Source organism: Mixophyes fleayi, chromosome 5, assembly GCF_038048845.1.
Source record: "Mixophyes fleayi isolate aMixFle1 chromosome 5, aMixFle1.hap1, whole genome shotgun sequence".
Lineage (NCBI taxonomy): Eukaryota > Metazoa > Chordata > Amphibia > Anura > Limnodynastidae > Mixophyes > Mixophyes fleayi.
The window spans coordinates 70,404,636-70,431,362 of record NC_134406.1 but is presented as its reverse complement, the minus strand read 5'-3'; the positions used below and the strand labels follow the sequence as shown (position 1 = coordinate 70,431,362).

General features: G+C 41.8%; 1 protein-coding gene across 1 annotated transcript in view; it reads left to right on the top strand.

The window, feature by feature from the left end:
- The window catches only part of NEK10 (NIMA related kinase 10), a 241,337-nt gene extending 219,416 nt beyond the window's left edge, over positions 1-21,921 (top strand). The window contains exons 34-37 of the mRNA XM_075211267.1: positions 1,590-1,689; positions 7,669-7,721; positions 13,333-13,388; positions 21,548-21,921. Of these exons, the coding sequence (XP_075067368.1) occupies positions 1,590-1,689; positions 7,669-7,721; positions 13,333-13,388; positions 21,548-21,599 (261 nt within the window). The 3' untranslated portion in view covers positions 21,600-21,921. The remainder of the gene's footprint in view (positions 1-1,589; positions 1,690-7,668; positions 7,722-13,332; positions 13,389-21,547) is intronic.
- The last annotated feature ends 4,806 nt before the right edge of the window (positions 21,922-26,727 follow it).

Sequence of the window (26,727 nt, the reverse complement as noted above, 5' to 3'; positions counted from 1 at the left end):
ATTAAATGTCTTAAACCAACTGTATTAATAGTGGACATTGGACACAGATCTAACGCTAGCATAGTACCCAGGGCGTCTGTGATCCGCTTTGCGACTGGGTGACAGGTTTCATTCTTGCTTCCTCTTGCAGAGGATTGTTTACTTGCCAATTGTTGGGGGGGAAGATTGCAGGTGCTGGGATGTAGATGAGAGAAGGGAGGTAGATTATGCTGGAATGCTTGTTGTTAATTTTTTTTTAACCAAAGTTTCTGATTTTCCCAACAGTTTGCCAATAACTCGCTGAAAAATGACGAAACATGGATGAGGATCCCAGATGGTTAAGGTCCCTACCTCTACTGAGTGTGGCTTTCAAAATGTTACAAATGGATAGACAACTCTTGCCAGGATTCGTGTAAAAATAATTCCACACTTAAGAGGTGGATTTTTGGTCTTATGCCCAGGCATGACAATGGCCTTTTTGTTATCACTGGCAAGAACTGCAGCAATTTTTCTTTTCAAGTGTATGAAAATCATATTGTGACATAGGAGGTGTTCAAAATTGAATAAAAAATGACTGGAAATTAGTGTTACTGAGGTTAATAATAATGTAGCTACAAAATAATACCTAAATTATGTTATTTTAGCACCAATAAATGTAATTTTTATAACAAATTGCAAAACAAAACCAAACAAAACCAAAACCAAAACCAAAACACGCAATGGCGGTTTTGCAAAACCAAAACCAAAACCAAAACACGACGGTAATCCAGATCCAAAACCGAATCCAAAACCAAAACACGGGGGTCAGTGACCATCTCTATTTAAAATACACAATAACCCATTATCCAATGCTTACTTTATATTTTGTCAAGATCACTGTTCCTTTGCTGAGTTTGTTTAGAAAACATCTACAAATCCTTGCCAGTTTGGGCCCCAGGCTACTCCCCAATGTGCCACTCTTATAATCTGCCACTGCATAATTGTGATTCTAGGGTATAAAATAAAATTACTATACTGCATATGCTATGCATTTTTTCCTCTGCTTTCCAAAAGAATGATTTTGTATACCCCCTTTAAACAAAGTATTTTCCTGTCTACATTTTAGGTTTTCTCAGTTGCTGTTATAGCAGAGTGTTGGGGGATTTTTCTCTGTGTTTTTTCCTTTGTGGATAGCACCGTCCTTTCAAGCACCTGCTATGAACCTAAAAATTGATAGAACAGCTTCCACTTCTGGTTTGTTTGTCTGAGAGGCATGTTTGGCATCAGTAGCTGTCGCTGATAGGGTGTGCTGTTGCTGTATTGCTATTTGGAGGAGTTTGGAGAACCTCTTGGTAATATAGCTTTCAGTTTAAAAACACATATATGTATAGCCCAAAAATAGGGACTCTCACTGTTTAGAGTTAGGACTACCCTATTAGCAGAGGCGCCGTGATGTTGCGGGTGACTTACCATACATTTGCAAATGTGTTTAACTGAGAATTCTGCATTTTTATGTACAGGTAGAAATAGCAGCACCGTTGCTTGTTGTAGCAGTGTACTCTGGGATTTTTCTCTGTGTTTGTTCCTTTACATTTTAAGTTTACAATGTCTAAATGTATATCTTTGTTTAGGTTTCGCAGGGATCTCCTGAGCTCATCGAATTTTTTACTGCTGACTGCCATGGACTACTACAGTCATACGGGAAGACACTAATCACTGATGACAGGACAGGTTTGCATTAAAAAATAACAGAATTTACTTATTGTAGCGGCATTGCAGAATACAGGGATAGGTGCAATTAGTAACCCGTGATTTAATAAAGCTATTACTGCAAACCTTATTTGCAGATTTATCATAATCAAAGCTGAGAACACATCAAAGCACCACTACTTTCAAGAAGTACAATAAAAATGGAGATCATAAATGATGGCATAAAACAATGATTTTCAAAGAATGTATGAAAGCTGGGGGGGCTTGTCTGTTCATACATAAACCCTGGTTCTTTGATCTGCTGTTCTATTCACAATCTATGCCTGTATCCACTGCAAAGCCAACTAATCTAACCAAATGCATCTTATATCTCAAATACAGATACACAGATATGACATTATATATATATATATATATATATATATATAAAGAGAGAGAGAGAGCAATGTTTTTATTACAGCTTAAAAAGACCATATTTACGAGATTGTAAACATGTTTTGTACCTGTGTCTTAATTTTTCCATTTACCAGGGATAAAACTTGTGTTCAGTAAGCATGCAGTAATTTATATTCTGTTTTGAGTAGTAGTGTATAATGATAAAAAAACTTGGTATTTGAACTGAATTTCTAATAAATATTAATATCAAGGTTTTCTTATTGCCAACTTATCTGTGGATATACACAAGCATTAGAATACAGCGTAAAGCCATTTTTTCTGTATATAACAGATTTACTAAGAAACCACCATATTTACAGCAACTTGGTTGCATCCCTGACAAGCACAGACATTTTGGGCCTGAGTCATTGAGGAGAGCAAAGCAAACAAAAGGCATACGTTTGCTCCTGGACAAGCCATGTTACAATGCAAGGGGTGCAAATAATTCGTAATTATTATTTATTATTTTGCACATAAGGAACATAACTGGATGCTTTTTAATGTAGCCCATAAATACTTGATAGCTTTATTTTTACATTGAAATTAAAAGTTGATTTAGGATATGTACTACCCCAACTATAAATCTGTCCTCACATTTTAAATTTACCTCCCCCTACAATGCAACATGGTTTTGCAAAGGTACAAAGTTACTCCTTTTTTATGCTTTGCTCTCCTTAATGACTCAGACCTGTCATGTCTACTTACTAGCACACACTGTTGTTTTCTTCATATATAAAAATAAAACCACAGGGGTCTATTTATTAATTTTGGGCGATATGGAAGATTTTCTATTGCTGAGATAAATGTTAAGATAACCAGGGCAGGTTAGCGATTTTCCAGATCTAGGCTTTTTCACCTAGTAACAAATAGTCTCCACAGTTACCTATTCAACCGTAATGTCTAGGAAACTTATAAATTAGGATGGTCCTCCTGGACTCCAGGAGACCTGGCACTTTTCTCACAATGGAGAATTTACCAGACAGGAGGCATGAAACTTTTATTTTTTTCAAAATGTTTTATTTGCATTTTCCAAAAACAAAACACGTAGTAGATAGTCAATATATGATATCAAATAGCAATATAAATCATAAATAACGAATGTATGCATCAGATAATCATGTAACAATGCAAAAAGGAGATAATTGGAGATACAAATTTAAATTGTGATGGATTTGTTTTCATTAAGGGAACATTTACTTGTTATCAAATATAACATAGCATAATCAGAATCAAAATCAATGCATCATGCGATCTTCATACTACTTTTCTACAATGCTTGTACAACATTTTGTAATTGTATTATACAATATACAATACATTATAAATTTTATTTATACTGTTTATTAGGCATTGGTCGAGGGGGAAGAGGTGAAGGAGAGAGTGTGGGTAGATAATATCACATATTTTGTGTTGTCCAAGATAACACATTGCATCAAGTTGTACATGAGGGACCAAGGAAAATAGCTAGCAAGCTTCATTAATTTTTCGAGCACAAGCGTCTATACAAGGACTGTTTGGTAGATTTAAATATTTTGAGAATATCATCCTGTTTTGACAATGGACAATAGGATTTTGACAATGACTCCACATAGGGACCCCTTTTAAAATAGTTTTCTAGTACCCCCCTTTCAACATCTGAAAACGCTGCACATTTATAAAAGATGAGGAGTTCCAGTAACTCCAATTGCACACCTCTTAGGAATAGGGGAGCAGAGAACGTCCATGTCATGCACACCTGTCCCAGATACAGCATCTGAACTGCCGGCCGTGACTGGCGTCACCTTAGACACTTAGCAATGAATACACCTTTTCTGTCGCCACAAAGGATTTATTATGTTGTCCTTGCGTTCACCAGAACCACTTATTAATGTTTCACACCTAAATCACATACACATGTAGCATGAGCCTCCCTGGCTTCGTAAGTTCACAAAGAATCACGAGGAATACACTAGATTAAATGTATTTAATCTGAAAAATGTTTCCAAGGCTTATTTACAAAAATTAATAACAAGACATATAATATGTTGCACAAATGAGTTTCAGAAAATAAAATAGGAAATAAAATCAGAGTCACTACTTACTAGTTAAGACCTGAAGTGTGAGGGAACCCAGTTGAGAAGGATTGGACATTTCAGTCTTGATAGACCCCCTCATGAAATGCACGATGTAATGTCTAAAGCAGAAGATTTTGAAACCTTCTTGCAGGCTCTTCACCCTCACCTTAGGAATTACGCTTTCAATTAAGTCAGATTGATTCCCAAAATGACACAGAGCTTTCCAAAGTAAATTATCTATCACTAAGATATATGTTTGGGCACCTCAGAGAATCTCTCACCCCTGCTTGTTCTGCTTAAGTGGTTTACAACTTTGGGGCTTCAAACTCCTCCAAGATCCTTATCTATCTTGGTCTGACTAATTTCAGCAGATAATTGACACTTGTATAAGTTCAAACTCATGTCATCTAGCAAAGCACACGTTGAGGTTACTTTACAAGGTTACATACAATATTCATTTTCATAAATGCATTCAACAGAAAATAACAATCAGTCATTAGATATACTACATAATCATCACAGTCCAGTTGCGTAGAATTGCTTTTTTTGCCACTGTCAATACCACTGTTAGAATTGGTATAATATTAACAGAAGGCAAACTGTCTTTCAAAGTGTCAAAATTACAAAATAATATTTTGTTCCAGAAGCAAGATATTTTTCTGCATTCCCAAAAGTTATGATAAAATGTGGCTTACGCAAGTAACGTAGCTCATTGCGCATGCGCTACGCTACTTGCGTAGGCTGTAATACTGTAAATACAGCTTACGCAAGTAGCGTAGCGCATGGGCAATGAGCTACATTACTTGCGTAAGCTCTATTTACTGTATTAGGTGATTTCCCCACTAGCGTGGGAAAATCACATAATACAGTAGTTAGAGCTTGCGCAATGAACGTAAGTTCATTGCGTACCGGACCTCCTACTAGGTAGGAGGTGTTAGCATCGTGTCCACAGTTTTTTTATTTTTCTACAGTCAAAATGAAAGAGTCGTGGGAATTACAAATATGGGGCCCTCCTGGCCGAAGCAAAGAAGACTTCTATCAACAAGGGGCCCCTTCTGGGCGAAGTACAGAAGAGATTGGCCAAGCAAAAACTTTTGGGAGTACAAATATTCTGGGACTGGGGCAAGCAGGACTATTGGAAGGTTTAATTAATATGGGACTGGGGCAAGCACGGAACTTTTGGAGAAGAAAGAAGACATCTTTGGTGAGTATTTGGGGTGTTTTTATTTTTATTAAATAGATGTGGTGTAAATGAGGGTGGTTAGTGTGTTTATTGTGGGTTTTTTATTTTTAATAAATGTGTGTGGTGTTTACTTGGGTGTTGTTGTTTATTTAACATTTTTTTGTTGTGGAACTACAGGTCCCAGCAAGCCCGGGATGTCAGGGCATGCTGGCACTTATGGTTATCCAAGTGCCAACATGCCCTGGCTGCCGTGGGTATGCTGGTGCTTGTAGTTATACCATCAGCAGCATGGCCACACTGTTTTTGGCAACCTGGCTGGCTGGGACTTGTAGTTCCAAAAAAAGAAAATGGCGGCTGTTTATTATTTTAACACTTTTGCGCCGTTATTACCTTACTACCCACAGTCCAGGGGTAGTAGGAAGAGCCTTAGTGCTATCAGCACTGGGCTGGTTCTTTCTAGGGGGGGCCCGCTCGTTTTTTCGGCGGACCCCACTCCCTAGGGAATCCAGCCCAGCGCTGAACAGTCTAGGGTTGGTTAGTCATTATGGCAGGGGGACCCCTGCCGTGTGTCCCACTGCTATAGTGCCGCCAACCCTGGCTGGTTTGCCTAGTGCTGGTAAATTGAAAATCGGGGGGACTCCACGCAAAATTTTTCCCCGATTTTCACGGGACTAGCACTAGTCAGGCAGCACTAGGGTTAAGCTGGAATAGCGGGGGGAACTCACACTTTTTTTTTTTTTTACTTTCATTTATTCTTTACCATTTTGACAGCTGCCGGAGCTTCGGCAGCTGTATGACAGGTCAGTGTAACAGTGATGTGTTTAAAACTCATTGCTACAACACAGGAGAGTTTGCCAAACACAGGAGAGTTAGCTAATCTCGGGAGTGTTTACATCGCAGCAAATCGCCAGAGATGACCAGCGATTTTGAACATCAGTGTCAAAATCGCAGCTTGATACATTTCAGTTTTTTTTTCCAAAACTTGTGGGTATACACCCGCGATTTGCCGTAATTTAAACACGTTGGCAAACTCGCACTTTGATACATTTACCCCCTGGTCTTATTACATGTCATGGTCCCGATGAAAGGATGAACTTGTAAATACTTATAGAATTGTTTGTTATTTAACGAGTGCTTCCGAGACAGTTGCTGAAATGAGTATAGAGATCCTCCAGGATCAAACACATCCCTGATAGAGGAGATCCCTTTATCTCTCCACTCCAAAAAATGTTTATTGGATATTCCTGGCTCAAAAGTGGGATTACCCCATATGGTATTATATTTAGTAATATTGGGAATCTTATTTAATTACTTATTAATCACGCACCATGCACGATATGTGTCCCAGAATAAAGCATTATTTGTTATCTGAGGGGGAGAAGTTGTGGGGGTGTATGTAATAGAGCTGCTATAGAGTGAGGGGCAAATAATAAATATTTTAGGTCTAAATTAAAAAAAAAGGGTTGTTGCAATAAGCAGCCGGAGGCATATCTGAACAGAGGGAAACGGGAAATGGTCACCACATCTGGAAACCCAACATCACCCAGTTGTCTATCAAGATACGATTTGGCAATTCTAGGTTTACAACATTTTCAGAGAAATTTAGAGAACATTTTAGTACAAGCAAGTATGTCTAAAGGATATCTCCAACCTAGATTATTTTCTTACTAAATAGCTTAGGACAGAATTCTAAAGAGTATGCACTTACCTTACCCACTCCTGACTCCCACAGCATCCCAGCTCCTCTTTGCCACAGTGATCCTGTAATTGCTAGAGATGCAGTGGTTGCATACTAATCTGTCAGAAATCTAACCTGTTTTATGTCCTGACATTCTAATTATAGCTGTTCTAGTAGTCTGAAACCTTTCACAGTAGAATGCTGGGACATGCCACAGGTAAGTTAACTTTATTGGGAATTGCTGTTCAGTAACCTTGTCATCTGTCAGCCGATACAGGATAAGCGTGGTGAAGCAGATTTGGGAAGCTGTGAGTGGCAGAAGTATGGAAGTTAAGAAGCTGCACCAGCATACTAAGTACTAAAACAAAATTGAAGCACCCTTTAAACCAGAAAATAAAACTTTAACAAATGCTGACTTAACTGCAGTTTAGAAATCTAACTGTATGTCTACTAAACGGAAATTGCTGATACTTGCTTTTAACTGGTAAGACATGCTTTTAGTTCAGGATCAAGGAGTATAAAATATGTAACAGCTGAAATGGAAGAAAAAATACATTATAAATATATGCTTAAAAATATAACTTGTATAATTATGCAATTAATAAAAAATAAATGATGTGGCCTAAACATGCTTCTTTTCTCTGTGATAGGAAATGCTAGCACCTTTGAATTTGAAGGTGGAATAACCTACGAGCAATTACAGGTATAGTTAATTGTAATTAATATATTAGTATTATTATTATTATTGTTATTGTGTTTGGTGTTTTAGTCAAGGTACATTTTTTTCCCCCAGAGTCCACTGTCAAACCTTCCAATAATGAAGCCCAAATAAGATAATACTACAAAGTTGCCTCCATATCAGAACCTTTTTTCTACATAAACAAAACATGCCTTCATGCCTTGTTTGCTTAAAATACAGTGATGTCTCCCGCTTTAAAGCATGCAATAAAGGCGATTTATTTGATGATCCTAACAACTTGTTCAATTGAAAGAAAAGAGGGAGAAATATTACTTCAACATTAAACTAGTTATATGGCTAATTCTAAACCTAATAAAGGACCTGATTATGTGGCCCAGATATAGGTGTAAAATTACGGCCACAAAAATGGGGCCTTACATGTGTATTTTAAAATGCTTAAGATACTTGTAACTCAAAATACACTGTAAACATGCAGCCTCTAATCGTACCTTGGTGCTGCTGGATGTAAAGATACATATGTCATCATCATCAACTGTGATACAGCAATTTCAAATAAATAAAATTGCATGACAGCTCCCTCTAAAATACATAACCAGCACCAGTGCTATAGCCTGGGCTGGTTACCACTAAGACAGAATGGCATTAAGTGTGGTGGAGCCCTGCAAAAGGAGACCTATCATGTGGGATTCCCCTGTTATAGTATGATGCTAGCCCAGCCCGGTCAGCACTGGTCAGAATTTCATAGGGGAACCAGGCCTGCAAAAATAAATGAATAGTACTGGGTCTCATCTTGGCAATTCCTGGGTAATAGTTTAAAGAAAATCATTATGTATGTTTGTGGAACTGCAACTCCCAGCAAGCCCTGGCAGCCATTGACTGCTTGGATATGTTGAACTACAGTCAGGTCCAAAGATATTGGGACATCGACACAATTCTCATATTTTGGGCTCTATACACCACCACAATGGATTTGAAATGAAACTAACAAGATGTGCTTTAACTGCAGACTTTCAGCTTTAATTTGAGGGAATTTACATCCAAATCAGGTGAACGGTGTAGGAATTACAACAGTTTCTATATGTGCCTCCCACTTTTTAAGGGACCAAAAGTAATGGGACATTCGACTCAAAAGCTATTTCATGGACATGTGTGGGCTATTCCCTTGTTATTTCATCATCAATTAAGCAGGTAAAAGGTCTGGAGCTGATTCCAGGTGTGACAATTGTATTTGGAATCTGTTGCTGTTGACTCTCAATATGAGATCTAAAGAGCTGTCACTATCAGTGAAGCAAAGCCATCATTAGGCTGAAATATCAAAACAAACCCATCAGAGAGATAGCAAAAACATTAGGTGTGGCCAAATCAACTGTTTGGAACATTCTTAAAAAGAAAGAACGCACCGGAGACCTCAGTAACACCAAAAGACCCGGAAGACCACGGAAAACAACTGTGGTGGATGACAGAAGAATTTATTCCCTGGTGAAGAAAAACCCCTTCACAACAGTTGACCAAATCAAGAACACTCTCCAGGAGGTAGGTGTATATGTGTCAAAGTCAACAATCAAGAGAAGACTTCACAACAGTGAATATAGAGGGTTCACAACAAGATGTAAACCATTGGTGAGCCACAAAAACAGGAAGACCAGATTAGAGTTTGGCAAACAACATCTAAAAAAGCCATTACAGTTCTGGAACAACATCTATGGATAGATGAGACAAAGATCAACTTGTACCAGAGTGATGGGAAGAGAAGAGTATGGAGAAAGAAAGGAACTGCTCATGATCCAAAACATACCACCTCATCAGTGAAGCATGGTGGTGGTAGTGTCATGGCGTGCACATGTATGGCTGCCAATGGAACTGGTTCCCTTGTATTTATTGATGATGTGACTGCTGACAAAAGTAGCAGGATGAATTCTGAAGTGTTTCGGGCAATATTATCTGCTCATATTCAGTCAAATGCTGCAGAACTAATTGGACAGCGCTTCACAGTGCAGATGGACCATGACCCGAAGCATACTGCAAAAGCAACCAAAGAGTTTTTTAAGGCTAAAAAGCCAAGTCAATCACCTGACCTGAATCCGATTGAGCATGCATTTCACTTGATGAAGTCAAAACTGAAGGGAAAATGCCCCAAGAACAAGCAGGAACTGAAGACATTTGCAGTAGAGGCCTGGCAGAGCATCACCAGGGATGAAACCCAGCGTCTGGTGATGTCTATGCGTTCCAGACTTCAGGCTGTAATTGACTACAAAGAATTTGTCACCAAGTATTAAAAAGTAAAAGTTTGATGTAGGATTGTTTAGTTTGTCCCATTACTTTTGGTCCCTTAAAAAGTGGGAGGCACATATAGAAACCGTTGTAATTCCTACACCGTTCACCTGATTTGGATGTAAATTCCCTCAAATTAAAGCTGAAAGTCTACAGTTAAAGCACATCTTGTTAGTTTCATTTCAAATCCATTGTGGTGGTGTATAGAGCCCAAAATATGAGAATTGTGTCAATGTCCCAATATTTATGGACCTGACTGTACAAGCTCCAGCATGCTTGTGACTGCCAAGTGAGCTTGTGGAATAATAATAATAGAAAAAACCCTGAGAGAATAACAAGGACTTGCTCAAATAGACCTCAGTATATGAACAGCCAATCTGCGTGATTTACCCCAGCTCCAGCTAACCAGATGAAAGCTGTTCTAATTGGTTGTTCGCATACAGCCCTTTATTAATTCTTATTGTTGTTATGATAGGGGTAAGTCCATGACCTTCTCTCAGAGTTTTTATTTGTTTTCCAATTGGACTACTTCAGAACTGTTAGATACTTGTATGTAACTTCATGATGGCACTTGTAGTTCCACAATCTACAACATACCCAGGCAGTCAACGACTGTCAGGGCTTGCTGGCATTCTCAATCTGTCAGTTCCTGTTCTGATGCATATGACTCAGGGCTGGAATAAAGCTTGTCAAAATGAAGACGCGCCCAAGCATGCACAGGTTGAACAATCACTGCACTCACTACCAGCAGTTAATGCTGTCTTTCCTTGTCAGAGCACTGACAGCATGCACACTCAGCTCTTTGTGAACAGTGCATACCATATTGCCGCATGAGGACCTTCCTGTATCCTAATTGCCCCTCTCCCCACAATCCCCTCTCTCACTAGCCTATGTCTGACATGCCCATTTCCTCACCTACTTGTGCCCCACATGACTGCTCCACACCATTCTGTACGCCGATTGCTTCCTTCTCACCTTCTCATCTTCTTGTGCCTTACATGTCCTCTCTTGCCCCAAAGTATGGCACCAATCTTTACTTTCATAATTCTTACTAGACAGTTGTTGGTGTGATTATTTTAATTTTTACACCAAAGTCTGCCTAGTCAGAATTGTAAATACATGCATGTGTGTCTTGTTAAGATTTTAACTTAATTTTAATTCTTAGGGGACAGTTTAAATCTTTTTACAGCATAATTTGCACTAGTGAAAATGAAAAGCAAAATGCAAGTTTTATTTAACTACTGTTAAGTTTTAGACATGAGTGATAGTGCCATCCCTGAAACTTGGCTCTCCTCTACTGATTCTATTTCTCCCGCTGCTCTATCCCATGGGGGGCACTCCACCAGACCGGATGACTGTCCAGGAGGTGGAGTGGGCATTCTCCTTTCCCCTAATTGTATGTTTGGGGTCATTCCCACTGTGCCCTCCCTCTCCTTCTCCTTCTTTAAAGTCCATTCTATTCTTCTCTTCTCCCCCACCCACCTCCGTGTCTCAGTCATTTACCACCCCCCCCCCTCACCTTGCCTCACTTCCCTTTTTCTGGATAACTTCGCTGCCTGGCTTCCACACTACCTTTCCTCTCACCTTCCCTCCATCATACCAGGTGATTTTAATATCCCTGTTGACAACCCCACTGACCCTGCCACCATCAAATTTCTCACCCTTTCTTCCTCCTTTGGCCTCACTCAATGGACCTCTTTCCCCACCCACTGTCTTGGTCACTCCCTTGACAATGGGTGGAAGAGACCATTGGCTCATCAATGTGCTCTCTCGAACTTCTCTAACTCTCCCTTCCCACTCTCTGACCACCATCTCGTCTCCTTCACTCTGTCCTCCTCCCCTGCTCCCTCCTAGCCTAAAACTACCCTTACTAGGCGCAATCTTGATGCTCTGGACCCTACCTCTTTATCCTCTTCTCTTGAATCTCTTCTCTCTCTTCTTGCCTCTCTTATCTGCCCTGACCAAGCAACCTCTCTCTATAGCCACTCCCTCACCACTGTCCCAGATAATGTCGCCCCTGCCGCCTCAGTCCGCCATCGCTGCTTAATCTCCCAACCCTGACACTCCAAATTCACCCGCTTCCTTCAGAAGTGCTCTCGCCCTGCTGAACGCTTCTGGAGGAAATCTCACTCTCACTCACTGGCTGACTTCCTTCACTTTAAGTTTATACTCTCTTCCTACTGCTCTGCCTTCTCCCTCGCCAAATTTTTTTTCTTCAAGTGCCTTATTTCTTCTCAGTCCTCTAATCCCCGCCGTCTCTTTGCCATGTTCACCTATCTCCTCCTCCTTTCTCAGGATGCCGCCAAATCTATTATCCATGCTCTCATAATTTTCAGTCTCGAATATTGTAACCTTCTCCTCACCGGCCTCCAGTACTCCCATTTGCCCCCCTTCGCTCTATTCTCAATGCAGCTGCAAGACTCTTCTTTCTTTCACGCCGCTCTTCCTCTGCCTCTCTTCTCTACTTTGCCCTGCACTGGCTTCCTTTCTGCTACAGAATCCTCTTCAAACTCCTCACCATATCCTACAAGGCCCTCTCCCATTCCACGGCCACTTATATCTCTAACCTGCTCTCTATTCACACTCCAACCCGTTCCCTGCGTTCGGCCAATGACCGTCGCCTCTCCTCCACACTGATCACCTCATCCCACGCCAAAATTCAACACTGCTGTCCCCTCCACTGGAACGACCTCCCTCGCTCCATCCATCTGACCCTAATCTGAGCGCTTTCAAACGGGCTCTCAAAACCCATCTCTTCCTCAAAGCCTACCAGCTATCCACCTAACCTTCTCCAGCCTTGTTCTCCTCACCTCCCTCTTCCCTGTCTCCTTTTGCACCTGATCCCCTCCACTGTCTCATCTCGTGCCTGCTGTCTGTTTCCCCTCCCTTTAGTATGTAAGCTCCTAAGAGCAGGGCCCTCTTCCCTTCTGTCTCAATTCCATTTCTTCTTCTCTGACGTCACTGTACTTGCTGTGCTTGGAGCTTTTGGAGTTTTGGTTCTACTTGTTTTGCTCTGTCTTACCCTGTACTGTTTGGCCTTATGTGTTCCCAGTCTTAACCAAAAGAGCAACATGAATTGACTGTCTATGTACAGACTATAAATTCCACAAAATGCAATTTACAAATACAGTACGAAATGGCATCCACTGACTGGCGGAAGCAAAAATGGAAACTGGCGAAGCAAAAGTGGAACTTGAAGATTGTATGGCCGGAAATTTGCCCTGTGAAATTTCTTAGAAACTTCACTCAACGTTACATTACTATTGATGCATTTATCCTAGCATAATGTTTTAAAGTGGTCATGTTTTAGTGTGTCCTAAACTCATGTTTTTTGACTATTTAGACAATGATCGAAGACGTTTTAGAAGAGAGTGGCTACTACAATTTAACTTCAAATAGGTAATGTACTATGGGGGAAATATATACCTGGTTTACTGCAGGAACCAACGGCAACATTTTGACAGGTTTGAGGGGTTATAACACGTTATAACATCTATCAAAATGGAGCACTGTGTCTAGCACCAACCTGGTATGAAACTGCAATCACGAAAAAGAGGAAAGATTGGAATACAAGAATGTGAAAGAGGGGGAAGGTTGGAAGACAGGCATATGGGAATGAAGGGAAAACATGGAAAACACAGTAATAGGAAAGAGGTCCTTATATCGTATAGGGAAGGAACCTTCATAGAGGTATCATAGGTACATATAAAGTAAGCAAATATTTATTCTTGGAGATGTGTACACCAGATGGCTCTGGTTTTCAGAATCTTGACAGTGCATAAAATATAGTCAACAAATGACAAAATAGTTTGTAATAGAATGGCAGAATAGTCTATTCAGTGATAACGATTTACTGCAAAGAAATAATAAAAACCCAGTAAGTTAAAATCCATGGTAGATTTCCTTTGTGCCTATAGCTTGAGTAGTTGAGTGGTTTTCACAGGGATCAGTCTGGAGAGGTTTCAAGAAATGGGTCTATTCTCTGCCATAGTGGTGGCAGTGAGCTGCTCACAACCAGTGAGATGCCTTCTTTTACAGGACTGAACACCCTGCCCCTCTTTAGATTCCTCTGCAACCAGCATTCAGCATTTACAGCAAGATATGTATACAACCCCTTTAACATAATCAGGCAGTAAAATGTGATCACACAGTCTATGTGATCTTTTCTTTAGCAGAACTCACCTTTATGTAATATATTACATATGTCAAGCCATATTGTATTTGACTCCTACCAAGTGGCTATTATTCATTTTTTAAAGAGCTTTCCATGTGAAACAGGAAGCAACAAATACAGGAAGCTTCTGAAGAACATAACATTTTAATTTGCTGCCTGGAGCTAACATGGGGGTTTTATTTATTTGAAAAGTGAGATTGTCAGAATTGTCATGAGGAACTTTGTGCTCCTGATAGGGCATCCCTTGATGAAGGAGTCTGTACGGGGAAGCCAGACAAAGTATGATCCACCAAAGTGATACTTATAACAAGTGTATGCTTCCAGGATTAGGCGTGAGCAGGGCATTCATAGACAGGACATTTGTAGACCAGACCCTGGTCATGCATCATCCATAATAGTAACCATGTCTGAATACTAGGTTGCTCATAAGTGTACATGGTACCAAAGTTCACATGTCAAAGGTCAAAGATCTAACTTAAGGCCATGTGCTTTGGAACATGGATAAGGAGAGAGGAACAGAGCTGTTAGTTGATCACCACTTAATGGTTAGTTGGATGTGGTTCACAGGATGTGGCTGGAGAGACCTGGCAGTCCCAGGAAAGCATTCAGTGTTTGCTGGCACAGTCTGGTGAAGCTGTTGTGTGAGATGAGTTGAACTCTAACTTAAGGCTGAGCTTCACCTGTATGCCAAGTGAGGGTGGGGATATTCAGTCCGAATAAGCTAATAAGCAACTGTGGAGGCAGCTGCAAAAAGATGTGTCCATAGAGTAGTTTGTCATGCCATGTAAGACCCACCGGTGAATACCAGCATTGAGGAAAGCAGTCAAATTGAAGAAGGCGGTAAGGAAGGCAGCAGCAAAACCAGTTCCAAAACTAATAGCTCAGAAATGTGAGAAGTTATTTATCAGTTATTTATATGGCACCATCCTATTAAACAGCACTGTACATAGAGTCTCACGCTGCGTTAGTGTTATGAGCCACTGCTCCCCGAAGGGCCGCCGCGACTCACTTCTGGCGGTCCCAGGCGTCCCGGCCGTCTCTATGACGACCAGGGCGTCACTTCCGCCTCCTGTGTCCCGGTTGCCTAGGCAACAGCCGGGACGCTCTGACCCGCCTGCCACAACGCCCGGCCGGCTGTCATACAGCCGGGCACAGGCGAGCAGGAGGAGATTATGAATCGCAGCTGCCAGGGACTCTGGAGGACGGTAGGCGGTATGCTTCTTCTCTCTATTTTGTATTACAGTACTTTAGGAACTATTATGCTGTCAGGGATGGGCTACATGTATGGGAGGAGATTCTGCACGTTGCCTGATTGGTTCCTCTCACTATTTAAGGCAAGTGAGGACATAGCCTCATTGCCAGTTATAGCTTCCTGTTTAGCTAGGCTCCTGTTCCTGTTTCCCTGCTCCTGTGCTTATTCTATTATTGGATTTCCCGTGTATGACCCCTGGCTTGTTCTTGGACTTCGTTGTATTGCCTGTGACCCCTGACTTCGGCTCGTTTTCTGTTATTCCTGTCTGCTGCCGGCCCTTGACCTTTGCCTGGATCTCACATCGCTGTGTTCTACTACGCTGCCTCAGGGTTCTCCCCAGTCAGTGCACACTACACGACCCTCCGTTCGTCTGCTGCCAAGTCTGTCCCCACCACTAGGGGCTCCAGTGAACACCAGACAGCAGAGCAGATTCCGGGTTCTGTCGTGCTGACTGAAGGAGTTCCTAACATTATAACTGGCCCAAAATAAAGACGATTCTATTTTCCACCGATGGAACCCAGTCCGGCTCAAGTCCTGGCAGGGCAGATCCAAGTTGTGTCGCAGATGGTTCAGGATCTCTCACACAGGCTTTCTGCTCAGGAAGAAGCCGCCAAGGCCTCCCAAGCAACTCCTGCACCTGAGCCAAAGTTAAATCTTCCGGACCGGTTCTCTGGAGACAGGGCCTTATTCCGAAATTTTAAGGAGGGCTGCAAGCTGTATTTCCGTCTCAGGCCCCGCTCCTCGGGCTCGGAGCAACAGAGGGTCGGTATTATCATCTCCTTACTCCAAGGCGATCCCCAATCCTGGGCGTTCAGTCTGACTCCTGTTAATCCAGCTCTGCAGTCTGTAGACGCCTTCTTCAACGCACTCGGTCTCTTATATGATGACCCAGATAGGGTGGCCTCGGCCGAGTCCCACCTAAGAGCGCTGAAACAGGGACGGCGGACAGCGGAAGAATATTGTGCCGAGTTCCGACGTTGGTCGGTCGACAGTCAGTGGAATGACCCCGCACTACGGAGTCAGTTCCGGCTTGGGCTCTCGGAGCAGATAAAGGACTCCTTAGTCCAATATCCTTCATCACCTTCCTTGGAGGCCTTAATGCAACTAGTTATTAAAATTGACCGTAGGATCAAGGAAAGAAGCTCCGAGAAGGAGGCCGCCTCACCATCCTGGTCCTCTCCAGCCGTCTACCCAGTTCCTCAGGATTTACCAGAGGCCATGCAGTTAGGGGCTTATCGCCTGTCCCCCGAGGAAAGATCCAGGAGACGATCGCTGGGACTATGTCTATACTGCGGCAATAAGGGTCATCTCTTGCGCACCTGTCCTAACAAGGCGGGAAAAGACCAGGCCTAGGAGTAAAGGAAGAGGTACGCCTAGGTCTCCAAATGGTCTCTTCCAAGAATTCTGTTCTCATACCTGCCCGGGTCATGTATGGAAATCGGTCTGTTTCCATCCCTGCTTTCATAGATAGCGGTGCAGCTGGGAATTTTCTGGATGTAAAATTCGCCCAAGTACTGGGGATTCCTTCTGTAAACTTAGACTCGGAGATCACGGTCTGCGGATTGGATGGTAAACCGTTGACAGATGGAAGGATCTCATTCAAAACTCCGCCTCTGCACCTTACCGTGGGAGCCCTCCACTCCGAAGTCCTCTCATTTTTCCTGATTCCCTGTTCCTCTGTGCCATTGATTTTAGGGCATCCTTGGCTCCAACTCCACAATCCTCACCTCGATTGGGGCACCGGGGAGATCCTACGATGGGGTAAGACCTGTTCATCAACCTGTCTCACCCTTCCCCTTCGGGTGGTTCTGCCTAGTCCGGAAACTCTACCTTCAGCATACCAGGAGTTCCACGATGTGTTCTCCAAGAAGGAGGCTGATTCTCTTCCCCCGCATCGTAGCTACGATTGCTCCATTGATCTGGTTCCAGGTGCCAAGCTTCCTAAGGGAAGGTTATATGCTCTGTCCATTCCTGAGACCAAGGCTATGGATGACTATGTGGAGGAGAACCTACGTAAGGGATTCATTCGGCCGTCTAAATCCCCCATAGGAGCCGGTTTCTTCTTTGTGGCCAAGAAAGACGGGACCCTTCGACCATGCATCGACTATCGGGGCTTGAATGGGATTACCGTGAAGAATACCTACCCTTTGCCTCTCATCTCTGTGCTCTTTGATCAGCTCAAACAGGCCACGATCTTCTCCAAGATTGATCTGAGAGGAGCATATAATTTGATCCGGATCAGAGAAGGGGATGAGTGGAAGACGGCTTTCAACACCCATTCAGGCCATTACGAATATCGGGTCATGCCCTTTGGCCTATGTAATGCCCCCGCGGTGTTTCAAGATTTTATCAATGATGTCCTACGAGAATTTCTGGGAAAATTCGTTGTGGTCTACCTTGACGACATCCTGATATATTCCAAGTCATTGGAGCAGCACCGTATACAAGTTAAAAAGGTCCTCCTCAAACTGCGCCAACACTGCCTTTTTGCCAAACTCGAGAAATGCGAGTTCGAGGTCACCCAGGTCACATTCCTCGGATATGTCATCTCTCCTTGTGGCTTCTCTATGGACCCCAGTAAGGTCCAGGCAATTCTTAATTGGGTCCGGCCTAGCAATCTAAAGGCCATTCAGAGGTTTTTAGGATTCGCTAACTACTATAGACGATTCATCCAAGCATTCTCAGTGTTAGTGGCGCCTATCACTGCCCTGACCCGAAAAGGGGCCGATACTGCTAATTGGCCTTCCATTGCGGTGACATCCTTCCAGGCTCTCAAGGATGCTTTCGTCTCGGCACCCGTCCTCAGACATCCCAATCCAGAACTACCATTTGTTATCGAAGTAGACGCCTCGGACATCGGGGCTGGGGCCATCCTCTCTCAGAAGGATATTGAGGACCACAGGCTGCACCCCTGTGCATTCTTTTCTAAGAAATTTTCTTCTGCTGAGACTCACTACGATGTGGGTAATCGGGAATTGCTAGCAGTTAAATGGGCATTCGAAGAATGGCGACACTGGTTAGAAGGGGCTAACCATGTTATCACGGTGTATACCGACCATAAAAATTTGCAATATATTCAATCCGCTAAGATTGTGAATTCCCGACAAGCCCGGTGGGTCCTCTTCTTTTCACGTTTCAAATTCACTATTACATTCCGGCCAGGATCCAAAAACACGAAAGCTGATGCCTTATCTCGCAGCTTCGTTGCCTCACATCCTCCTTCCACAGAACCCTCTTTTATTGTTCCCGCGTCCAAGATTATTCTTGGTCTGACTCAGGATCTCAGTACGATTCTCCATGACCTTCAACATTTGGCGCCTCCGGCTACGCCTAAAGGTAAATTATTCGTACCTGACCATTTGAGGAAAACGGTTCTAGTGGAATGTCATGATAACAAGACTTCGGGTCATCCTGGAGTATCCAAAACGGTGGAACTTTTGTCTCGTTCAGTCTGGTGGCCTTCGTTATCTGCGGACACCAAGGAATTTGTCTTATCCTGTGAATCCTGTGCCAGGAATAAATCCTCCCGCAAACTTCCTGCAGGTCCCCTGATGCCTCTGTCTGTTCCGGTAAGACCCTGGACACACATATCCATGGACTTCATCGTGGAACTGCCTCGATCATCCAGTTTTAACACCATCTGGGTTATAGTAGACAGATTTAGTAAGATGGCTCACTTCGTTCCCCTTGCAGGACTACCGTGTGCCAGAACATTGGCTTCCCTATTCATTCAGCATGTTTTCAGGCTCCATGGACTGCCCATTAACATTGTTTCAGACCGTGGCTCCCAATTTGTTGCTACTTTCTGGAAAACGTTCTGTACTCAATTGGGGATCAAGGTTTGTCTGTCATCAGGGTATCACCCACAGTCCAACGGACAAACGGAAAGGGTTAACCAATCCCTTGAGCAATTTCTCCGTCTTTATGTAACCAAATGCCATAGCGACTGGGCTGCTCTGCTTCCCTGGGCAGAGTTTGCCTATAACAACTCGTGCCATTCTTCTACTCTGGTATCCCCATTTTTCTGTAACCTGGGATTCCATCCTCGGTCCAACTCACTGGAAGTTCCGAATCAAGCTAAACCTACTTCTTCGATTTCTCATCTAGGCCGGATATGGAGAAAGGTTCACATTGCCCTCAAACAAGCTTCATTCAAGTCTAAACATTATGCTGATCGGCATCGTGGACCATGTTCTTTCAAGGTTGGGGACAAGGTGTGGCTCTCCACCCGCAACATTAAACTTAAGCAACCTTGTAGGAAGTTAGGTCCCAGGTTTATTGGACCCTTCTCCATTATTAAACGGATTAACCCTGTGGCTTTTAAGTTAAGACTTCCTTCTTCACTCAAGATTCCTAATACCTTTCACTGTTCTTTGCTAAAAGCAGTTGAATGGTCACATAAGTTCAGACCACATCAATTGCACAGACCTCGTCCTGTCTCAGTCAGAGGGCACCAGGAGTTCATCGTTGAAAGAATTCTAGACTCCAAAAAAGTACAAAGCCAGATCCACTTTTTGGTCCACTGGAAGGGCTACGGCCCGGAGGAACGGTCTTGGGTGCCGCGGAAATATCTCCACGCTGACCAGCTCATTAAAGACTTCTTCAAAAAGTATCCTGGGAAACCTGGAAGTCGGGGTGCCTTGACCCCTCCTCAAGGGGGGGGTACTGTTATGAGCCACTGCTCCCCGAAGGGCCGCCGCGACTCACTTCTGGCGGTCCCAGGCGTCCCGGCCGTCTCTATGACGACCAGGGCGTCACTTCCGCCTCCTGTGTCCCGGTTGCCTAGGCAACAGCCGGGACGCTCTGACCCGCCTGCCACAACGCCCGGCCGGCTGTCATACAGCCGGGCACAGGCGAGCAGGAGGAGATTATGAATCGCAGCTGCCAGGGACTCTGGAGGACGGTAGGCGGTATGCTTCTTCTCTCTATTTTGTATTACAGTACTTTAGGAACTATTATGCTGTCAGGGATGGGCTACATGTATGGGAGGAGATTCTGCACGTTGCCTGATTGGTTCCTCTCACTATTTAAGGCAAGTGAGTACATAGCCTCATTGCCAGTTATAGCTTCCTGTTTAGCTAGGCTCCTGTTCCTGTTTCCCTGCTCCTGTGCTTATTCTATTATTGGATTTCCCGTGTATGACCCCTGGCTTGTTCTTGGACTTCGTTGTATTGCCTGTGACCCCTGACTTCGGCTCGTTTTCTGTTATTCCTGTCTGCTGCCGGCCCTTGACCTTTGCCTGGATCTCACATCGCTGTGTTCTACTACGCTGCCTCAGGGTTCTCCCCAGTCAGTGCACACTACACGACCCTCCGTTCGTCTGCTGCCAAGTCTGTCCCCACCACTAGGGGCTCCAGTGAACACCAGACAGCGGAGCAGATTCCGGGTTCTGTCGTGCTGACTGAAGGAGTTCCTAACAGTTAGAAGTATGTTGGGCGTAATTTACACTAAGAAAAGCCGCCAGTCAGGCTTATATCAGACATACATATACCTACATAGGCATACACAACCAAGTTATAAGCATAAGTTTAGTTTAATGTTTGTTTTGATAGCAAAAAACACATTCGCTATTAGGCTTGATATAATAAAATATAATTTCCTTGGATATGAAAGTAGAAAAAAAAATATAAATATAGCCACAAAATCCTAAAATATATGCACGAACAAGGAATAAGCACCTATCAGCTTCAGAGGTGAATTCCTAATCAGCCAATCAGAAGAGGCTTTATTTAAAAAAAATATATATATATATTACAGGCCCAGAATTTTAAATAAGCTTAAAGCATGCCATATGCAAAACGATAATGTTTTGTACCTACAAGTGCTATACATTACGCTGCTGTTATTTCAAAGTGTAAATAACTGTAGACAATCCCTGTTTTACAATGCATCACCAAAGTGAATTTTCAGCATGCCATTAAATTATAGCTGATGGAAGCCACATTTAGACATATATAGCTTTCTCCTTTATCAATTGATCAAGCCAAAATAGATAGCTTAGATTAGACAGAGGTCATTGCAAACTTACCTCTGCCATCTGAGAGGAGCATTACTATTGAACTAATGTTGGCTTATCCTGTTTACAAAGACTCTTAATTATATTTTCTTGTTATCATATCTATCTTTTTCTAGATACTACTCATTCCCAGTGGGAGTCAAGAGCCTTTTATCAATAAAACGATGATGGCCTTTAAAAGACAGTGTTACTGTTTTCTTTTCCCCAGCTGATATAGTTGGTTAACTAAAGCTGCTTAACATATATAGAAGAAAAATGTGGACTGATATGATACCCATGAGAAAATCTTCTAGAAACTTGGATGTGACTGTATTATCAGACAAGCTGCACTTGTTTTGTGATGCTTTGCACAAAGAATTGTTCTATCTTTTATATCTGAATGTATAGAATGTATAGAATCCTCATATATAACCTTATGTCTGGATTACTACTGTATATAAAAGTTTTAAACTGCAGAGGTATGATATCTAAAGAAAATGTAATGCACAGATGGATGGTGCAAATAAAAACTGCATTATTTTGATCAGAATATTGTATGCTTTTTATTCATAATGTGTGTGCTGTGTGATAAGAGAAGACCGGCAACTTAGAGTACGTTTTAAGACAGACTGTTCTTCTTGGACCCTCAGTACCATGCTCAGGGGCAAATGCAGGATTTTTTAAGGGGGGTTTCCGCCACCCCAACCAAAAAAGAAATAGAGCGAGAGAGAGCTGCTGCTCCATTTCGGCGAGTCTGAATTGTACAGTACCCGCGGTGCTGTCAAAGAAGGGTACGCGGCAGTGCTGTATTGTAGTACAATACAGCACTGCCGCGAACGCTTCTTTGACAGCGCCACGGGTGCTGTACAGTACCGTTCGGGGAGGGGTTTCTGGAGAACCAGAAACCCCCCCTGCGTGCGCCCCTGATGCTTGAGGCATAAACTAAGTAGATCCGAGCCTGAGAGTTCTCCTCTCTTCCGCTACTGTGCCGGGCGATGTGAAACACTTTCCAAGGCTTCATGAACTGTTGGGTCTCTGGTTAGAAATAAATAATGTCTGGTCCTTTGAATCTGATTAACTTAACTCTCTCAACCAATAAGAAAACCTAGGAATAGTTTGAATACTTTCACCACACTTTTAATTGGTTGGAAGTATATATGGAATTTAATCAGAGCTGCGGAGACAGTTTTCAGACTGTTATTAAGTTCCTGATTTTATGATTATTTCAGTGTGTTCAGTGGGAGCTCAGAATAAAAGCCTATATTAGAAACCATACTTTTGTTTTAAACTAATTTGGACCCTCCGGCACTTGAACACATTAGGATTTTTTCTGAGGAGTGGGATATTTACATCTCTGACATTTTTTTTTTTATTATTAATTACTATATATTAATTACTACTATATTTTAGCAATCATGTGGGATATATTTATGTTATTTATATAGCTTGAAAATTCTCTGTTCCTTTCTACACTTAGCCAACAAACCTGCCTCTCATACACTGGAATCTAAATGATGATGACTTTCAGCAACTCTGTGACCTTGTCATTCTACTGTCAGTAGGCTTTCATATCTTATACTCTTTTGGCTATCTACTCTGTGCCATGCCCGCAAATCACTATTTCAGCCTTGGCAAACAAGCTTCAGAAAGCTCTCTGGTAAAGCTGATCTCTGCTGTAAGAAGACCCACAATTCTAATGATTTTTACTATTATAAATCCATTCACTGATCAAACTACACTTGTCACAGCTATAATAATTTTACATTCAGTCTTCCAATCCAAAATAACTGTTTATATCTATAAGACTCTCTGATGCCACAACATGATGCTTACTGACCAAGATCTTGCCTCCTAATTCAAAGATAAGGCTGACTCATTGATAAATCTCATAACAGTCTCTGCTCCACAATTTGCCATATTCTTTGCCTACATTTTTGCCTTATACTCCTTTGACCTTATGATAGCAGAGGGCAAATCCACCCTCTTCATTATACTCTCTCTACCTTTTCTAGATTTTTTTCCCTCCCCAGAAAAATATCTTACTTTAATCTATGCTGAGCAAGTTCTCATAAAAATATGTAACATCATCCTCTCTTCTGCTATATTACACTCATTTATGAAAGAAGCACTAATTACTCTTATCTCTTGACCAAGCACTCACACGTCTGTCTGTTTTTCTCTCAGCTCATGTCATTTCATGTTTATAATCAAATAACCTATTTCCTTCTTTGAAAAACTCTATTGGAGCTTGTTCCCAACAGTCAACAGAAAATACTTACCAAGGTTGACAATGACCTCATCACAGCAATATCCAAAGACCACTGCTTCCAAATAATTCTGTTAAACCTTCTTTTGTGCTCCTCATAGGGCATTCCTTGATGAACGAGTCTGTACGGGAAGCCAGACAAAGTATGATCCACCAAAGTGATACTTATAACAAGTGCATGCTGCCAGGATTAGGCATGAGCAGGGCATTCATAGACAGGACATTTGTAGACCAGACCCTGTCAATGGACACTTGCTATAGCAATGTGGAAAGTCATTTCACTTTACAGGGAAAAAGCCTGAGTTACTGCAGTAGCTGAAAGATATCAACTAGATATTGTTGACCTTGACTCCACATATTCCATGGCCTCTCTTACTATGGCATTTTCCTTGTTGAAAGGCTCAGATGGGAGTGAATAAACTCACAAGTGCCATGCTGAGGGCTGTGAGTTTTTCCTTGCAGACAAGGAGGTTGCCTCTGTGCCACTGAGTTACAGAGATGAAAGCCCTGCAGTTCAGAGTATTTAGTCTTCTTGAAAATAGTAAGTACCACCCACTGACTCTATAGTCCAGCTGTGAGATTTTAACAATAATCTTGGCGAATGACGGAGTTGCCTGGAATAATGTAATTTAAACCAGAGTTGTGCCTTTTCATTAGAATTCTGAGCAAGTCATGCATCGTCCATAATAGCAACCATGTCTGAATACTAGGTTGCTCATAAGTGTACATGGTACCAAAGTTCACATGTCAAAGATATAACTTTAGGCCATGTGCTTTGGACACTTGGATAAGGAGAGAGGAACAGAGCTGTTAGTTGATCACCACTTAATGGTTAGTTGGATGTGGTTCACAGGATGTGGCTGGAGAGACCTGGCAGTCCCAGGAAATCATTCAGTGTCTGCTGGCACAGTCTGGTGAAGCTGTTGTGTGAGATGAGTTGAACTCTAACTTAATGCTGAGCTTCACCTGTATGCCAAGTGAGGGTGGGGATATTCAGTCCAAATAAGCTAATAAGCAACTGTGGAGGCAGCTGCAGAAAGCTGTGTCCATAGAGTAGTTTGTCATGCCATGTAAGACCCACCGGTGAATACCAGCATTGAGGAAAGCAGTCAAGTTGAAAAAGGGGGTAAGGAAGGCAGCAGCAAAACCAGTTGCAAAACTGATAGGTCAGAAATGTAAGAAGTTATTTATTATCAGTTATTTATATGGCGCCATCCTATTAAACAGCACTGTACATAGAGTCTCACACTGCATTAGAAGTATGTTGGGCGTAATTTACACTAAGAAAAGTCGCCCAAAAAGTGTATTTACGCCAATATGCAGAATCATAGGCATCTCAGGATTTGTCCAGCTCTGTACTTGTAGCATATATGACAGGCCTCCGTCAGGCTTATGTCAGACATACATACACCCACATAGGCACACACAACCAAGTTATAAGCACAAGTTTAATGTTTGTTTTGGTAGCAAAAAGCACATTCGCTATTAGGCTTGATATAATACAATATCATTTTCTTGGATATGAATGAAAGTAGAAAAAAAAATATAAATATAGCCACAAAATCCTAAAATTTATGCATGAACATGGAATAAGCACCTATCAGCTTCAGAGGTGCATCCATTAACACTTTTGTTCATACAAGTATCATGCAGGCAATCCATTGTTTGATTTGTTGAGACACTACATAAGATCGGTTCTAATGTGTCTATTTTACTGGCTCTACCTGCTTTTTATTCTGTCACTTGGTACGTCAAGGATCAACCTCGGGTCTTCTGCTATTTTAAATGTACTCAAATGCACTTGGTAATAAGTCCCTTAATAATATATTATATCTACACAGATGTGACTGATCTTATAACTCTTCTGACACCTGCATCTAGCTAGATTTCCTCTTGCTAATCAGTACTGCTTCACTCTGTACTGACAGAGTGCAAGAACAGTGCCCTGGCCTACTTACAAATATCTCTTAACTCAATTTCTCCATTCCTTCTTTTATATATAATATATATGTATATATTATATTATATATACGCTCTGTGGATGTTATTATCATAGGTTTAGGAAATGTCTGGGAGACACCTGATTAAGGGGTACACCTCATGGACTACTGGAGGAACAGGAGATTCTCCTGTATGGTCAATGGGGACATGCTTTAATGACTCATTTTAACTGTCATAATTGTATTCATTATAAATGTAAATGCAGTTTAAATACATACAATTTAGGCCAGCTGTTAATATTTTCTTGTTTACATATTGTATCGACATTCCACATGTATTTTAATACATGTGGATCAGTATAAATAGTTCACTCATGTCCAATATAGAAAGTTTCCATCCACTTATTATATACTAGATATTAAGTGGAAAATAGTTGAGCCTGCTACAAGACACATATACCACATTGAGAGTGAGTACTGTGATATATCTAAAGGTCTGAAAACCTGTAATGATCATTTAATGTTCATGTGACTATTGAGCTGATTAAGCCCTTTTTGGAGACTTATAATCTGCCACGTGGAGCATATCTAAATTTTATGTGTGTTTACATTTTTATCAATAAAATTAGGAAAAACAAACCTACACCTGCACTCTCTCAATTACTATTTTTAACGTGTATAAAATGCAAACATAAAAAATAAATAACGTTTATAAAGTAAATCACATGCTGAGTAACGTGCTGCTGAGAGCTGCAGAGTGGGGCAGTTTAAGTATATGTATCTACTAATCCCAGTGTGTCAGGACAACTCTATGCTGAATTCAGCATTCTTTGCTAGTCACAGGTTATATCTTAGAGATGAGAAGCAGTGGTGCATTACATTTCACAGAACACTGTACAATCATTGCAGAGCACTGTATATAAACTAACACAGGACCTAAGTTACTCTCTGAAACGCTAACCTCAGGTAAGATAATCTTAGGGAACACAGCAGAGTACCACAAAGAAAAGCATTGACACAGAGCCTCAGACAGTATATGGCCATTAAAATGACTGTTTAAACAAAATCATCTGTTTCTACTGTAAACTTTGACTGTCTGTGTAATTGTCAA